The sequence below is a fragment of the Phalacrocorax carbo genome, chromosome 3, assembly GCF_963921805.1.
Source record: "Phalacrocorax carbo chromosome 3, bPhaCar2.1, whole genome shotgun sequence".
Lineage (NCBI taxonomy): Eukaryota > Metazoa > Chordata > Aves > Suliformes > Phalacrocoracidae > Phalacrocorax > Phalacrocorax carbo.
The window spans coordinates 66,664,036-66,679,157 of NC_087515.1; the positions used below are offsets into that span (position 1 = coordinate 66,664,036).

The 15,122-nt window shown below is 43.0% G+C and overlaps 1 protein-coding gene across 3 annotated transcripts in view; it reads left to right on the top strand.

Annotated features, from left to right (window-relative positions):
- The first annotated feature begins 7,360 nt into the window (after positions 1-7,360).
- SLC2A12 (solute carrier family 2 member 12) overlaps positions 7,361-15,122 on the top strand; it is a 36,582-nt gene continuing 28,820 nt past the window's right edge. For 2 of the 3 annotated variants that reach the window (XM_064447239.1, XM_064447240.1), the window contains exon 1: positions 7,361-7,697. In XM_064447239.1, coding sequence (XP_064303309.1) covers positions 7,565-7,697 — 133 coding nt within the window. In that variant the 5' untranslated portion in view covers positions 7,361-7,564. Of the gene's footprint in view, positions 7,698-10,916; positions 10,969-15,122 lie in introns of all 3 variants that reach the window. The other variant, XM_064447241.1, reaches the window with a different exon arrangement.

Here is a 15,122-nt window from a genome sequence, read left to right on the forward strand (position 1 = left end):
CATGGGAAGCAAACAGTTTCCTCCCTGGTCTCTGCCAGTGAAGGGCCTACCTGGCCAGTGGGGCTGGGGCAGGGGTGAAAGGAAATCTTCCTGGCACCTCCCTGTTGAAGTACTGCCAGTGTATTATTTTCCTTACCTGTATTTTGAAAGGCAGGACCTTGGTGAGTCCTAGGCAGGGAAGGATTCTGGGGCAGAAGCTCTCCGTTTCTTCCAAGTGGCCTCTAGTATGTTTTCCTGAGTGATATCAGACCCATGACCCCATCTGCTGAGCTTTCAGTGTCTTCTGCTGTGAAGGGGAATGATAGTCTTGAACCAAATTTCCCCTGGACTCCTCTGGGTGTATACTGTTCATTGAAGACCATTTTTGCTACCTGTTAACAAACCAAGGTGAGGATGGCTCTGGGAATGGATGACTTAAAGCCTTCATCACATCACAGGATTGTAAGCTACTTATTTCTTCGTGCCCACTGGGTGAACATGAAATGACCTGTGCATTGGGGACTGGCTTCATTTCCTGCTTGCCTGCAACAATTTGAAAATTTTGAGGGACTGTGAAAAGCTTTACCCAGATATTTGGTATTAATGAAGGCATGCAAATTTCCTTTCAGGTTGCCAACTGTGGTCAAAAAACAGCAAGAAGTTGAAGCACTGCATTAATGACATTTACTTGTTTATTTTTGCAACAAGAAGATTTTCAGGAGAAAACAAAACACTTTCTTAGTGGAAATAATTAAAACCATGAAAATGACTGCACTTCCTGTGTGACTGACATATTCCATGCTGGAGAAAATGTTTCCCAGCAACAACAACAACAAAAAATTTCAGCAGCTCACATTTTTTTTAGCAATGTACATCAATATCCTTGACTAGAACAGGCAAAGGGAATTTCAGCTTACATATTTTTAACAATTTATCACATGAGGAAAGTCCAAAACCCTTTTTCCACTGTGCAGTGATCTAAAGGGCTTCCATTTTTGGCACCTTATTTGGAAATTCCTGAAAACCGCCTGATTTCAGGCAGTGGGTGACATTACTAATTGGCTGCACCAGGCCCAGTCCATGGTCTGGGACTGTGCACGGGCAGGCACCGCACCACATAGGTGGCAGCACACTTATCGTGGAAGCAGAGCGAGAAATCAGGGCCACACGCTTGCTGTTTCGCCCCTGCCATCTTTCTGAGACACCTCCTCTGAGTTCAGGCTCGAGTTCAGCCTCTGCTAGTGAAGTAGATGGTTGAGATTACTCCAATCACACAAAGCAGTGTACTGGATACTAATAAGACATTTGAAATGTAGTTCTGGTACAACTCTTACTGGTTCATACTGGATTTTCTCCACTGATTCCAGAAAATTGTATCATCAAAAGCAGGTAAGAAAGAAATGAAACCCATAAAAATTTTAGTCAGAGAAGAGAAACTCGTTTGCCATTTTCTACAAGAAAATGAACTGGATAAAATTTGTACAGGCATTTTTACTAAACTTCCTGGCTTTCATTCATCACTGCCTCATGATTTTATTTCAGATGAACAACTTACTTTCAAATACAGGGAGATGCTGTTTCTATCGTTTGGTAAAAAAAAAAGGTACATGTGAAATATCTGAAGCAAACAAGAACGAACAGTGTGCAACGGCAGAACACAGACATGTTATTCAGTAAGTACTACAAGTGACTCTTCAGGTTACCCAGAAGCTAGAAGACCTTCCCTTGAATCTGACGGAAAAGCTACACTGTCACAAAAGTAAAGATCTGAAGTAAAATTCAGTTTTTATTGCATTTTCTGAGCTCTATTCTTTTCGTATTGTATTTTCCAAGCTCCCATTCTTAACTTCAGGTTGATTTTAAGTTTTTGCCAAGAGGTAACTCTTAAAGTTGCTGACCCTAGCCACATTGGATTTAAAGAGTACTTTAAAAGAAGAAGTTAACAGAAGAGCAGCAGGAATAAATACTTGTGCAGTGAGTCAGAAGGTGTTTTGCAGGCCCTGGAGGAAGTTGTGAAGTGCCATAAGCTCTGGACTGTATCTATTATTTGTTCTATCAAACAAGGTCAAGAACTTCTCTAAAAGACTTTTTTAAAGTCAGATAAAAATACATTGGCATAAATCAGTGCCTCTCAAAGACTAAGAACAAAACACAAAGAAAATTACTTATTAAGTAAACCACAGGACTCGGACTGAAGAAACTTGAGCTGTCAGTTCTGTCATGTGCTTTTTATATGATATCAGACTATTGTATTTATATACTTACTTAGTATTACCCATTTATTGATGTATTTAGAGCTTATTCATTTGCAAAACAAGGCAAATGGCATAGCCTAAATATTGCATGTATGAAATTTATCTTACATTTATGAAAAGCTTCTTTGCAAAGCTGACTCCTGAATTGCAATTAATTTGCTGCACAACAGTTATAACAATTATTTTCTCTACATGCACAGTTTCTCAAGGATGGATCACTTCACTTTCCTGAGATAGCTCGGTCTTTTTCATCTAGTTTTCATTTCTCCGTGACCGGAATTTTGGCACATTTTCCCCTTCTGTGTGGGTGTCACTGCCTCAACACTAATGGGAAAGGTTACTTGTGCTTTGTTAGATTAGTACTATTTTTCTGGGGGTTTGCTCGATTTCTTACTTTTTCTTTCCATGTATTTTTCCTTCTCTTATCCGCTCAGGCTCCCTCACATTGTCCTGTGCTTGCTATCTTATGAACCTCTTCTGCAAACTGTGAACTATTAGTTCCGAGAGCAAAGCTCAGTGATCACAGATGTAGGCAACATAACTTCAGCTGATATATCCAGAAAAGCCTCATCATAGTTTTGCTGAAAAGCTTTATTTCCATATTTTAGAATAAACGAATTGGGAGAGTTCCACTATCTTCTTTCTGAGAGTCATAAAATCTACAAGGAAGGAAGATGACCTTCTTTACTCCAACACTGGTAAAAATGGCCAAAGAAAACTGAATCAGAAAGCCCTTTGGCTCTTGATTCATTCCTATTGCCTAATGCCAAGTTTCCTGTCTCTCCACAATCCCAAGTTTGTTATTAGATCACTGGAAATGCAGACAAATACAGATCATAACCAGAGATTTTAGAAGAAATACCCACCTCAGCCTCACATATTTTCCAGGCAGATTGTTGAACAATTTCATGTGAATATTTCACCTTACCTTACATTCTTTTTCTAGCCTAATCATGCCTCTAATTATAAACTGTTTGGTCAGTTTTGAAAACAAGGAGTTGAGGAAAATACCAGAAAAGATGGTTTCTTGCCAACTGCACGTGGACAAAAGCAGTAGGGGAGTCTCATGATGGTGTTACACTCATACCCCTGGCTTGTCTACTGACCCTTTCCTGCTTTTGACTTTTTTATCTTTTCCACTCTTCTTTCTCCTGAAGCATGTGATCTTCTGCCCAGCCTGAAACGGCACAGCTGGGGAGCCAGGGCTTGTACTGTGAGTTGCTATGTGGTTTGCCTATCCTAGTGTTTGGGATTTCTTGCTTTCTGGAACACCTTTGCCCACTGCCCAGTTTCAGCAGGGCTCCATTCCCAGAAGGCAGTGAGAGGGGCAGAGTGGGTGCAATCCTTTCCCACCCAGCAAACCTTCCAGCAGCCCCCTGCCCCTGCTCTGACTGACACCTCTCACTCTCAGGCACACAGTGTGAGCCAAGAGGTTGTTTTAACAGCATACACTGGCAAGGCAGTAACAGGAAAAGAATAGAGAGTTTAAAAGTAGTGAAGCACATTCCCTTTTTCCCCTCCTTATCCCGTTCATGTCTGTTGTACTGGAGTTTTGCTTGTTTGCTTGCCTGTTTATTTCTGATGGGAAACAGATACAGGGCTCTGGGACCAGGACTCTGTGGCAACCAGGGAGTGTTTCACAGTCACTGCATTTGATTAGATGCCTTTACGATCGCCTTGGCTGCAGAACCAGCACGGGCTGTTTGGTTTCCCTCCCCCTGTTTGCTTTCATTGGCTGGAACTAGCCTTTTTCCAGTTCCTTCCTTTTCTGGGATGCCAGTTAGTGCCAGTTAACACCAACAACATCAATGCCTCAGCTTTTCAGCTACAATTGTGAGAACAGATTCTTGCACCTGCTGAGCTGTGGCTTTTCACTGTCAGCTGGCTACCGATGACACCGCAAAACTTCCCTTATACCAATGCCATGCCAAGCAGCAGATCTCAGGATAAAATATTTCACGTTTTTACTTATGGGAAATTTTTCTCCAAGACCTTATGTAAAGAAATATTTACCACCCTAATACAGTGTTTTTGGCATGGGGTGTAACTCAGGGAACAGGTTGAAGCCCAGGAAGCTCCCTGGTACCTCTGCAGAGCTGCAGCTCAGCATGGCAAGGGTGCACTGCCCTCTGGGTAGCCCAAACACAAGTCTCCAGAATAACAATATCTTCCTTTCTTTTTTTGTCTGGCTGTTATGGTTTGTGTTGCTTTACTGTGCATGAAAGCTAGGTACCTCCTGTGGTTACCACAGGGGGCAAAGTTAAGCCATTGCTGTGTTGCAGCTGGCATAGATACCATGAAATAAAGGCAGAACTATGAAGGGAAAATGGGTTATTTGGCCTTTATTTTCAGGAGAAGATTAGTCTGCTGGATTTTTGAGTAAACAAGTAAGTAAACGGTTAAAAATCAGGCTAAGCTCTGGCTTCTGAAGGGAATGTAGGCAGCACTGAACTCCAGGTTTAAACACAGTAAAAAGAAATCCCACTGTTTGTCTAAAATAGATTTTTTTTTCTATTTAAAAAAAATTGAATTTACTGGTGTATTTAGTTAACATTTATCACTTAAAATCTGTTCATTACAAGATTTGGGAACTTTGTGAAAAGCAGCTTTTACTTTTTATTACTTATACCTGGGGGTAGTATGCCTCTTGTTCAGGGGAAGGGTGCAGTTCCTGACAAGCTTTTACATTCTCCCAAAGTACATAGGCTCCAGCAGTTATACAAAACCAGCATATTTAGTTGAATGACTACATTATAGGGAAGGTTTTGAACAGAAAGAGCTGTAGTTGCATTACATCTCTCACTTCTGTCAAAATTAGTAATGCCCTATAGCTGATGAGTCCAGTTCAGCTCACAGCTGAAGAAGGACACTCTACAAGTGTGATGGGATTGGAGATGCCTGCCCAAGCTGTCTTCATAGAGATTTGCAGAATCAGTTTTGGGTGGAACTGGGGGAATAAGGGGCAAAGACAGGCTGCAGTAGTTCTTCATAAATGCAAGAAGGAGCGATGGATACTTCCTGTCCCACCAATGCTGTGCTGCAAGCTTGTCTGCATAATTTCACACAGCAGGCCCTGTTTCAGCAAAGCAGCATCCTGTCAGCTGGATGACAAAAGCTAAGAGTAAAATCAAGTATCCAAGTCTCGCATACCTGATTACCTAAGGATGGGACGGATTTTCTGCACGAAACCTTCTGTAACTCCACAGGGACAAACTTAAAAATTGAGAATATCTGAATAACCCTGGTGCAAAGAGAGCATGGGATGGGGAAAGCCCATCAGCTGTTCAGGTTGTTCAGGACACCTCAGTTCCCACTGGCCATTCCCCCTTAAAAACATCCCTTCTTTCTGCCAGTCCTTGCTGGGAGCCTGGAAAGCCTCTCACCAATTCTCTGTGAACTGAACCTGCTCTTCAACTGAATGCTGAACTGAACTGTCTTGCTCTCAGCTCCTCAGCAGGCAGTGGGGATCACTGCCCTCCCCAGGCAGCCGCTCTGGGCAGGAGTGACCCCAGAGCATCCTCCAGGGCACATGTCTGGGACCACAGCTTTGCTCTCTGGCAAGCTGCGGCGGGCATCTCGGCAGTTCTCTGGCTTCTCCAGGACCATTACATATGAAGGTATTTGGGAGGTGGGAACAAGTCTGTAGCTATGGAGTTAGCTGAGTTTCCAGAGGGCAGGCGCTTGAGCAGAGCTGTGGTTTAAGTGAGGTGTGGGCTGTTAAAGGAGGTCAGTTAGTTACACACCACATCATAACAGAGGAATCTTGCCACAGCTGAGTTCAATCTTTCAAAAGATTTCCTCTCCTTCCTCAGCCTAAACAGACACTTATTTTTTCCCATAACATCAGAATAATATCTTTAAAAGTTGACATTACTTTTTGCACATACTCCACGAGGAAACACCACCTCTCTGCATGTGGCAAGAAAATGTTAACAGCCCTGATAGCGTCCCATACCACTGGACAGGTGGACATTTGACATGGAAAATATGTTACACATGAGAGCAGAGCTAGGCTGATTCATTTAACTCCACACCAAAGGCACTGCCAAAACCAAGCACCCCGCTGGAACCTGTGCCCCTGTGGCATCCCTGACGCTCCAGCTTCTGAAGCTGACAGTGATGCAGCTGTCAGACAGGGCAGTTACAGTGTCTTTTGTAAAATTTTCTTGTTAAGCAAACAGTGATAACGGGTGTATCATGCCTGCTCTACCTAATGAAAAAACGTTTAAGAATTCTTCTTTCAGAAATAGTGCAAAAGTTACCAACTTTCCACCTCTGCCTTCCCTCCCACGCTATCTGCAGGCATTAGTGTATTAAAACAAAAACAACCAAGGCGAAACAGCAAGTAATGAAAGATGAAGCCCACAGCACTGCCAAATTATACAACATCAGTTCCCACTGGGGATAGCTCAGACAACTTGCCTCACTGAGGCCAGCGGGTCTGCGGAGAGCACTCAGAGGTTTCTGCACCAGGACCAGGACCAGGGCCAGGACCAGGACAGGGCAGGCAGCCCCTGTAGGCAGCTCGCCTGCAACCACTGTAGCTTTTCCTGCTGCTGTGGTCCAACCTCAGGCCATTGCTTCCGCTGAAGTTAGTAGGGATGGAGTGACTCCTAGCAGCTCTCAAAAGCAAGCCTTTGATTCAATACAGCTGAGACAGTCTCAGTTTTCCCACGAATAATTGTCACAGGAGAGAGGGTGGCTTCCCTTTCATTTGCTGGTAAAAGAGCACATGCATCTATGCTGTGAAAAATCCTGACTCCTACTGTTGCAGACTGCAAAGGGCTGCAATGGCTTTTTTCCCTCTCTGCTATTTCTCACCACAACTTGTCCACAATTTACCAGAACGAAGCGGTGCCACGTGTGTGTGCTCGGTGCCCTAACTTTAGCTGACGCAGCAAAGAGTTCAAATCCTCCCCTTCCATGTGCCTTCTCTTAAAAACCTGTGCATATGAGCCCGAAAGAGACAAGAGAAAGAGAGAGAGAGACCCTTTAAGCTAATGGGTAAGGAATGTGCATTGAGCTGTGCGTGGACGCCTGATGCCTCCAACTATTTGTTAAAAGGCAAAAGCAATACTTCTGACAGATGGCCCTCCCCTCGCCTGCAATAGGCTCCCAAGAATAGCAACAGCCTGTGTCACTGCAAAGGGCAAAGCCTTCTGAAATAGCAACAAAGTTGTTCACAAACCACTTTGTGGTTTGCATTTGGTTTCAGCCCTGCTTCAAGCAACTTGTTGCCATGAGGAAAATAACCTGCGCTTTCCTTGGCGGCCGGGGAAGGACTGCTGCCCTCTGAAGTGCTCCCGCCCCAAGGTGCAAAGACGGTGGCAATGGTACCTGGGCAGAGCACGGAGGACCTTGGCCAGCAAAGCCAGGCGATGAGAGCAGGGGAGGATGAGGAAAGCAGCCGGGGCAGCCGCCGCAGCAGCCACCACCACCTCCGCAAGCTCCCGGCTGCAGCAGGTAAAGCGGCAGGAGCTGAATGCCAGCTGTTAGCCAGCAGCAGCGTGCCCACGTAGCTAATGCTTGGGGCTCAGGGAAAACAGCCCCGCAAAGCCAAGGGACTCTCGGGGCACTGTCTCGGTTTCTAAAAGTGCAAGAGGGGAAAATGTAAGGACGGGAAATGCCAGCTTGAATTTTGAATGAAGGTTTATGTGATACTTTTCCCAAAAGGCCTCAATCCTACTGTTCATGCATGTGCTGTCTGTTGTGTAAATCCCTCTCCTTTATGAAGATCAGTCACCTGAAAAATCGGAGAACCCACTGCTGTCTAAGATAACAACAGTGCTCTGGTCCTTGCATGCTCAGAGCAATTCAGCCCTTTTCACTGAAGTGGAGGGAGGTCAGGCAAGCATTACACCTGCTCATGTGGGGGGAAAGTACAGGATGGGGGAACGGGGACTCCTTCCTGTCTTTTTTTCCCCTAGCATTTCATGAAGAAACAGGGTTTCTGTGCTGACAGCCTGAAAAATCAGCTGTATAATTTCTTATGCAAAGATATTTGAGTGTTGAAGCTGAGTTTCATAGTTCCTCACCTTTGCCTTCCTACTCAGGTTTTCTAAGATACAGCACGGTTTTGCATCTTGAGCCTCTTTCACTGATGATAAGATCAAGGAGAAAATGACCCACAATTGTGGCATTTCCCACCCACAAGACAGCTTTACCCGAACAGGAAAGCACGATTGTAAGCCAGAAATTACTATGTCCTGAGGAGGTACTGTTCACTTAAAAATGAATGAACTGACTAACCCATGTATGTTCAGAGACCACATACAGAAATGCTTTGACAGAGTGTGATAGCAGTCAGTCCAGCAACATCTACTGATATCTGGAAGCAGAGGAAGAAGAGGTTAATAAAGAACAGAAAGCCAGTTGGTGTGCAGCCATATTTAATGTTACCTTAGGGCATGGAGGAAGCAATGCAGATGGTTAAAAGATAACATTATCAAAGGGAAGCACAACTGTTGCAATAAACAGACAGCAAAGTTACTGCAACACAAGGGCTACAATTAGAGGAGTAGGCGCAAATTACACACTTGGCTTTACCCTCAGAAATTAAAGCAGTAACCTGAGGAATGTGTAATTACCTAGATAGCACTTAAAAGAACTTGTTGATTCTTACTGGAAAATAACAAAACAAAACCCAAATCCCATTTAATGTCATGAAGCACTACCTGTTGACATAATGAAAATACATGGCAGAGAACTAAGAGAGATGGAGAGATGGCCAGGGCGGGTCTGTCCAGGATCTGTGTTCCCTGTCTTTCCATCAGTGCCAGGGGACTTTTGTTCATGAAATTTGAATATTACTCACACATCATATTCGCGGGGCTTATGCTATACAAATTATACAATGCTTCCCACCATTGCAGGAATTTAGATGTGTGAAAATGTGTGATACTTTATCTTCCTTCTGCCTTCTATTTTAGTTCAATTTACGAAACATTTGCTTTGGTTTTGCCTTTCACACTTGGGTAGAAGGAGTCACATTTGTCAAATAGTCATGATGCCACATGTCCCTGACACTATTTTTGGGTAAATTTCCTATTTTCGGAGATTTTCCAGCTCTGCTTGCAACATAATTTTGTCCCAAAGCCACCACTTGTTTCATTCCATAGGGTCTTGTTGGGTAACTCTTTTAGATCCCATGCCAGACTTCTAGATGGACAGTCAGATCAGATGTATCCTAAATAATAGGGGAAATGCGCATATTGAGCAGCTACTGGATCTAAAGAAACCTCAGGCATTAGAATAGATCGACAGGGAAACATATCTCTCTACACCAGACAACTGGATGAGACAGAGAAGATGACTGTGACAGTGCAACAAAGACCATGATGGCATAAAAATGGGATAATCACCTTTTATGAGAAGCAAAACAACGCTTTAATTATGCAGCAATTCCCAACACATGCCATTAAATATTTATCCTACAAAACCATGTGATCCACATGCTATACACTTCAGCAAAATGCTCCTTAAAGACAGTTTGGGGAATTTTAAACACTCTTTCTCTGTAAAGGCAAATTTTTTGTATGTCAGACAGTACTCAGATGGAGAAAAAATATGTTGTTAAAGATAGCTTAAAATTTTCAGATACGGATGTTGTAGTTTTGAGATTTATCATGGATAAAAGTAGATGCCCTGTTCTATTGGAAAAGGGAGATTCCATGCTGTGGACTCATAGCTATGCAATGCACTCAACTCATCATGATTTTCTAACCTGTGCTTATTAACCAAGGGTTGAGAGAGTTTGATTTCACCTTCCAAGTATCTAAATAGATCAAAGAATCCCCAAGGATTTAAAGAACATATATTCAAGCTTCCAGTAAAATACTTCCTTCCCAGATTGAGACATTTCCCACCTCAGATTAAATCAAAGTCAACAGAAGAAAGCATCATGCTGGAGAGACTGTCAAGTCCCCTCCTATCAAAATAGATGTATTTGCACAGGTCACATAAAGAAGTGATCTCCCCCCCTACTGCATGTCCTTCTGGGAGAAAGGAAAGAGAAACTACATCACAAAAATCTCAGTATCTGAACTAATTGGAGTGTGGTACTGCCAGCATGAGCTGGAAAGGGCTCCCAGGCACCTTTCCCATAGCTCTCCTGCACGTGAAGTGGGGGAAGAGTGGTGTTTCCCCGCTCAGTCTGCTTGCAGATCTTCCCCAGCACAAGTCATTTATCCATAATGCCCACAAAATACATACCCAGACCAAATGTTTTGCCTTTGGAAGGACTGTATTTTCCCAAATATGTGCTTGAAAATAAGTAAAGGGGCACAACCTTACTACTTGGCCCCATCCAGTCTCATCAGCAGTACACTCTGCTACAACTGTGCTTGGTCTCCTTTTCAGGAACCAAGCATAAATATTTCCAGCAAATGTTCTTAAAGATATGGGTTTTTTGCCAAGCAGTGCTGCTTTTGACCTGAGTAACAGTTGTGAGAAACCATTTTGTTTATGTGGGGAAGCTAGAGAATAGACTTTCCAATCACATGTCACATACCAGCCGCACACTCATTAGCCATGGTGTTTGCTGCAGACAGAAGGAGAAATTTCTCTGGAAGCCATCATTAAAAGATTTTATTCCCCTGGGCTGCGCACTGCCATGGATTTTGCAGGCATCTCATAAAAATAAGAGGAATATACGTTTTAAGAATCTTTTTTTTCTTTTAAAAGGAATGCCTAAGAACTGCCAGCAACATCATTAAAAGTGACACTTAAAAGGACTGTGAGTACAACTACTGCAACATGCTTTATCTGGAAATGTTAAAGCAAAACATATGCTGAAGTTAGAGGGAATTTTGTCTGGAGTAAGACCATGAAGGAAAACGGAGCAGAGGTTTCAGGGTTTAACTCAGCAGGCAGTTCTGAGCAGGCAAGTCTTAGGTACACCAGTCACAACAAAACCTCATAGCGATATGAGGATGTTTCTCAGCAGAATAGCGCCTGTGAAGGACAAGAGACATGGAGTTAACTGCTGAGTTTGCTGCTGCTAATGCAGAAAGACAATGTGTCTCCCTCTGCATCACATCAGAAACTGCTTTTCATTCAGGGGTCTGCTTTAGTTACAGCCCTCTGCTATTTCTATACGACTGCAGGCATGTGTTGCTGGACACATGACCAGGGATAGCAGCTGACCCAGTAAAAACAAACAAAAGAAACATAAAGACTTTGGTTAAGCTGCTGTACTTGGAGAAGCAAGAAATATGTTGGCTTGAGTGCTTCCCTAGGAAATTCCCAGGTGTCCAAACTCCACACCCAGCTTGTACAGCTTCTCGGATTAAAAATAAGTAATCACCTCGATTGCTCTGATCCGAGGACCACAGGCTGAGGAGGGTACAGTCTGGACTGTAAAGAACAATGCTGATGGTGGACTCTCTCAAGATATTTGATTTGGCACTGTGACTTTGAATCAGAAACTGGAACCATACAAACAGAGAGAATTGAAAGCCATGCAGGACACAGTCCTCCAAATATCAATAGGAGGTACTGCCCACGCTGCTGTGTTTCTCCTGGAGAGCCTTAAATTCAGTTTTTGTCCCTCTGTTACTTAACATTTTTTCTCAATTTCCTGGAAGAATATAATAACAGATTATTCATCAGTGATAAAGGTGATGGGTGATTAATAAATGAGATCTGTTGCTGGCTGAATGCAATTCAGACAGCTTGGCCTGCTGACTGCGAGTGAATGTGCTGTCTGGGGTTCCTCTCTGCTAAGTTTAGACATCTGCATCTGAGCAAGCGACACATATTCCTTTTATAGGCAACGGAGAGAAATAGGCATCTGACCTACTTCAGACATCTAGAAGTGCCTATTTTTCACAAGTGGTTACAGAAGAAATCTAGAGATGCTGTAGATCTCTCACAATTAGCTAAGTTGAACCCATCCTATGTATTTCAGTAGAGACAAACGTTAAGTGATTCGCATTCCTAGCTAGGATGCAAAAAGGCAGGCCATATTTAAAGGAAAGACAGTGCCTTGGAAAGAACTCAGTCAGAAAATTAGTTGGTTGTCCTTAGATGAGCAGAGGGGGAAACATCCACCAGGAGCAGGACAATTACATCAAGTTCCTATCTGGCACTGTGCAACCACTGCAGGAACACTGGGTCCAGCTCGCAATTTATTGAAGTTGATAATCTGAATAGAGTTCTGAGAACAGGGCTTTGAATACTTAAGGGACTGGTAAACTTGTAAAGCCTCACAGGCTAAGTAGCTTATCAAGGAGAGGTCTGTGGGATGACTTGATGACAGACTATAATTCTGTACTTGACGAACACAGCTAAATGCAGGCAAATGGAGAACGGGATCTGATGGCTGGAAGCTGAAGTTGAAGAAATTAAGTCTAGAAAAAATTTACCAATAATTTACAGTGAAAGCAATTAACCACTGGGACAACTTATGACTTAAAGTCATTGGCTTTCAACTACTAGCGATTTTTAAATCAAAACTGAATATTTGAAATGGCCTAGGTCAAATCAAAAATAATTTAAACATGTCTGAAGGATTATGTCGTGCTGTTCATCAGTGTCAGACTGGATGACCACAACCATCTCTTTTGGCTTCATAATATTTAGGTTAAAGCAAAATCTTTGGTTAAATCTACATGGCTAAATGACGTAAAATACAGAGATATCCAAGAAGGCACAAATACCAGCCCTTAGCAGTAGTTTGGGCAGAGCACTGTGATCAAATTTGCAGCGTAGCTTCTGATCCCCAAGCTCATTCATTCAGCACAACACTGTGTTGTTACCAGCCTGCTTTCCAGCCAGGATTCATTGGAAGGGTATACTTTCCAAGCAGGGAAGTCAAAAGTATAAAGGGGAGGGAGAAATCAGGTTTTGCAACAATAAAACACGTATTGCATGCATGCATTGGAGGATGGAGCCAATATAGCACAAAGCAGCGTAACTGAAGTCAGTAGTACTTCCACTGAATTGCTGTTCAGCGTGTGAAAGAAGTACAACAGGACCTTGCCCTAACCCATGCACTAACCTCTGTTTAAAATAACTGCAATGATCTCGGATACTGCAGACATAAAGAAAGAAAAAAACTTTGGACTTAATACAGACATGGACAAAAGCAATATAAAAAAGATTGCCCATCACTGGAGCATTTTGCAAATTTTTTGTGACATTTTCTTCAAGCTGTCCCACCACCACCAGAGTGAACCTACCATCCACCCCCGCCTTCTGAAAGACTTCTCACAATACTCCCATTTACCCCAATGCCCTTATGTCCCACCATATAAAACTATGTGTGTTTTGCCTGTCTCTTGTTTATCTCTGGTTTGCCAGTCACTGGAGCCCAGAGGCAGAGTGGGCTGAGGCGTGCTGGGTGCACTCAATAGCTTGGGGCTGCTGCCGCTTGGCTTCTGCTTGGCTCAAAGGGAGCGAACGGAGAGCCAGCTAGGAGAGCTAACAGGCAATACTTATCTTAATAGACTTAATGGGTTTACACATCTCCCCTGACCCTGGAGTCAGAGCTTATATTCACACAGTTATACTCTGCTGCCCTCAAAAATAACCCAGCCTCCTGTGGAGTGGCTCCAGGGCATGATGGTGTGTTCACACCATGAGCCAAACTGCCTCCAGGAATTGTTAGGAGAGTGTGAGGTGGCGTGGGGCACAACCATGCCAGGCACCACACCAGAAATTTAATAGGATACATGGCCATGTGCCACTGTCCAGGCCTGGGCTCTGGCACTGTTTGTTTTAGTAGTGCAGATGTACTGCTAGGGCTGCCCTCTTCCCCTGTCTTCATGACTTGCTTTACAAATGTAATATGCTCTGTCAAATGGGACTGAATCTCGCCAATGTGCTCAAAAGTTATTGGCAAGGAACTCCAGGCAGTCAGCATGATCAAAGAGCCTTAATGCCTCAGAAAAATAAGCTAAAAATAAACAAATTCTATGTATCATTTTCAATGAGACCATATATCACTCTCCAGCCAAGATTATTCCAAGTACTTTGTTCCAGGAGAATTAAGTGAAACACAGACTCTGTTATGCTGCAAAAGCTACCTCTCCTCAGACATGTCCTATCTCCAACTAACCGGAAAATCAGAAGTCAATTTACTCTTTTCCTAGTTGTGTGGCAGCCAACATCATGATGAGAGGGAAATCATGCTGGGAGAAAGAACAAGACCAACAATAACAAAATCATATATTCCTCAAGGTTTAGGGTGCAAAAGGCTTCACAGTTAGTAGAATACAATCAGTTGAATCTATCTTGTAACAATAAACAGCGAATCACAGTTGTATAAAATGAGTTTATTTTAAAGTGGACATTCAAAGGCTTATAATCTCCATTTGGTTTATGTTTTCACCATCTGTTTTTTATTCCTGACATTGTGGCTGTCATAAACTATGCAAAATATTTGATCTTGAGATTCCGAAGAAACTGAGATTAGTGATGAGCAAAGCCCAGAAAATTAATGAATTTGTACCTCAGAGATTGGTTTCCCTAGAATATCCCAGCTATCTGGATCAGCCTGGTGCTCAGTGGATAAATTTCCATTTGGCAAAGTAAAAACACTGGGATCAACAGCCTTCATCACATCCTCAGGTGAAGCAAGGGAATTAGTAAGTGGCAAGGGAAAACCTGACACTTATTCAAGTCAGGGCTGAAGCAGTTTGGCTGGGAAACTACTGTTTTCTTTACCCCTGGTACACTAGTTGGGTGGACAAGACTCCCTCAGTTCAGTAGAGGAAAAACACCAAGAACGTCTCAAGGCAAAAATTGCTTTCTTACCAAAAGGCTGTATTGTCAGTGTTGCCTTTTGCAATGATATTCTGAGACAGAAGGTTTAATTATTTAGGGCCTGATCAAAACCTTACTGATTTCTGATCAGGAAGATAAGGAAACCAAAAGCATTAAAATTAA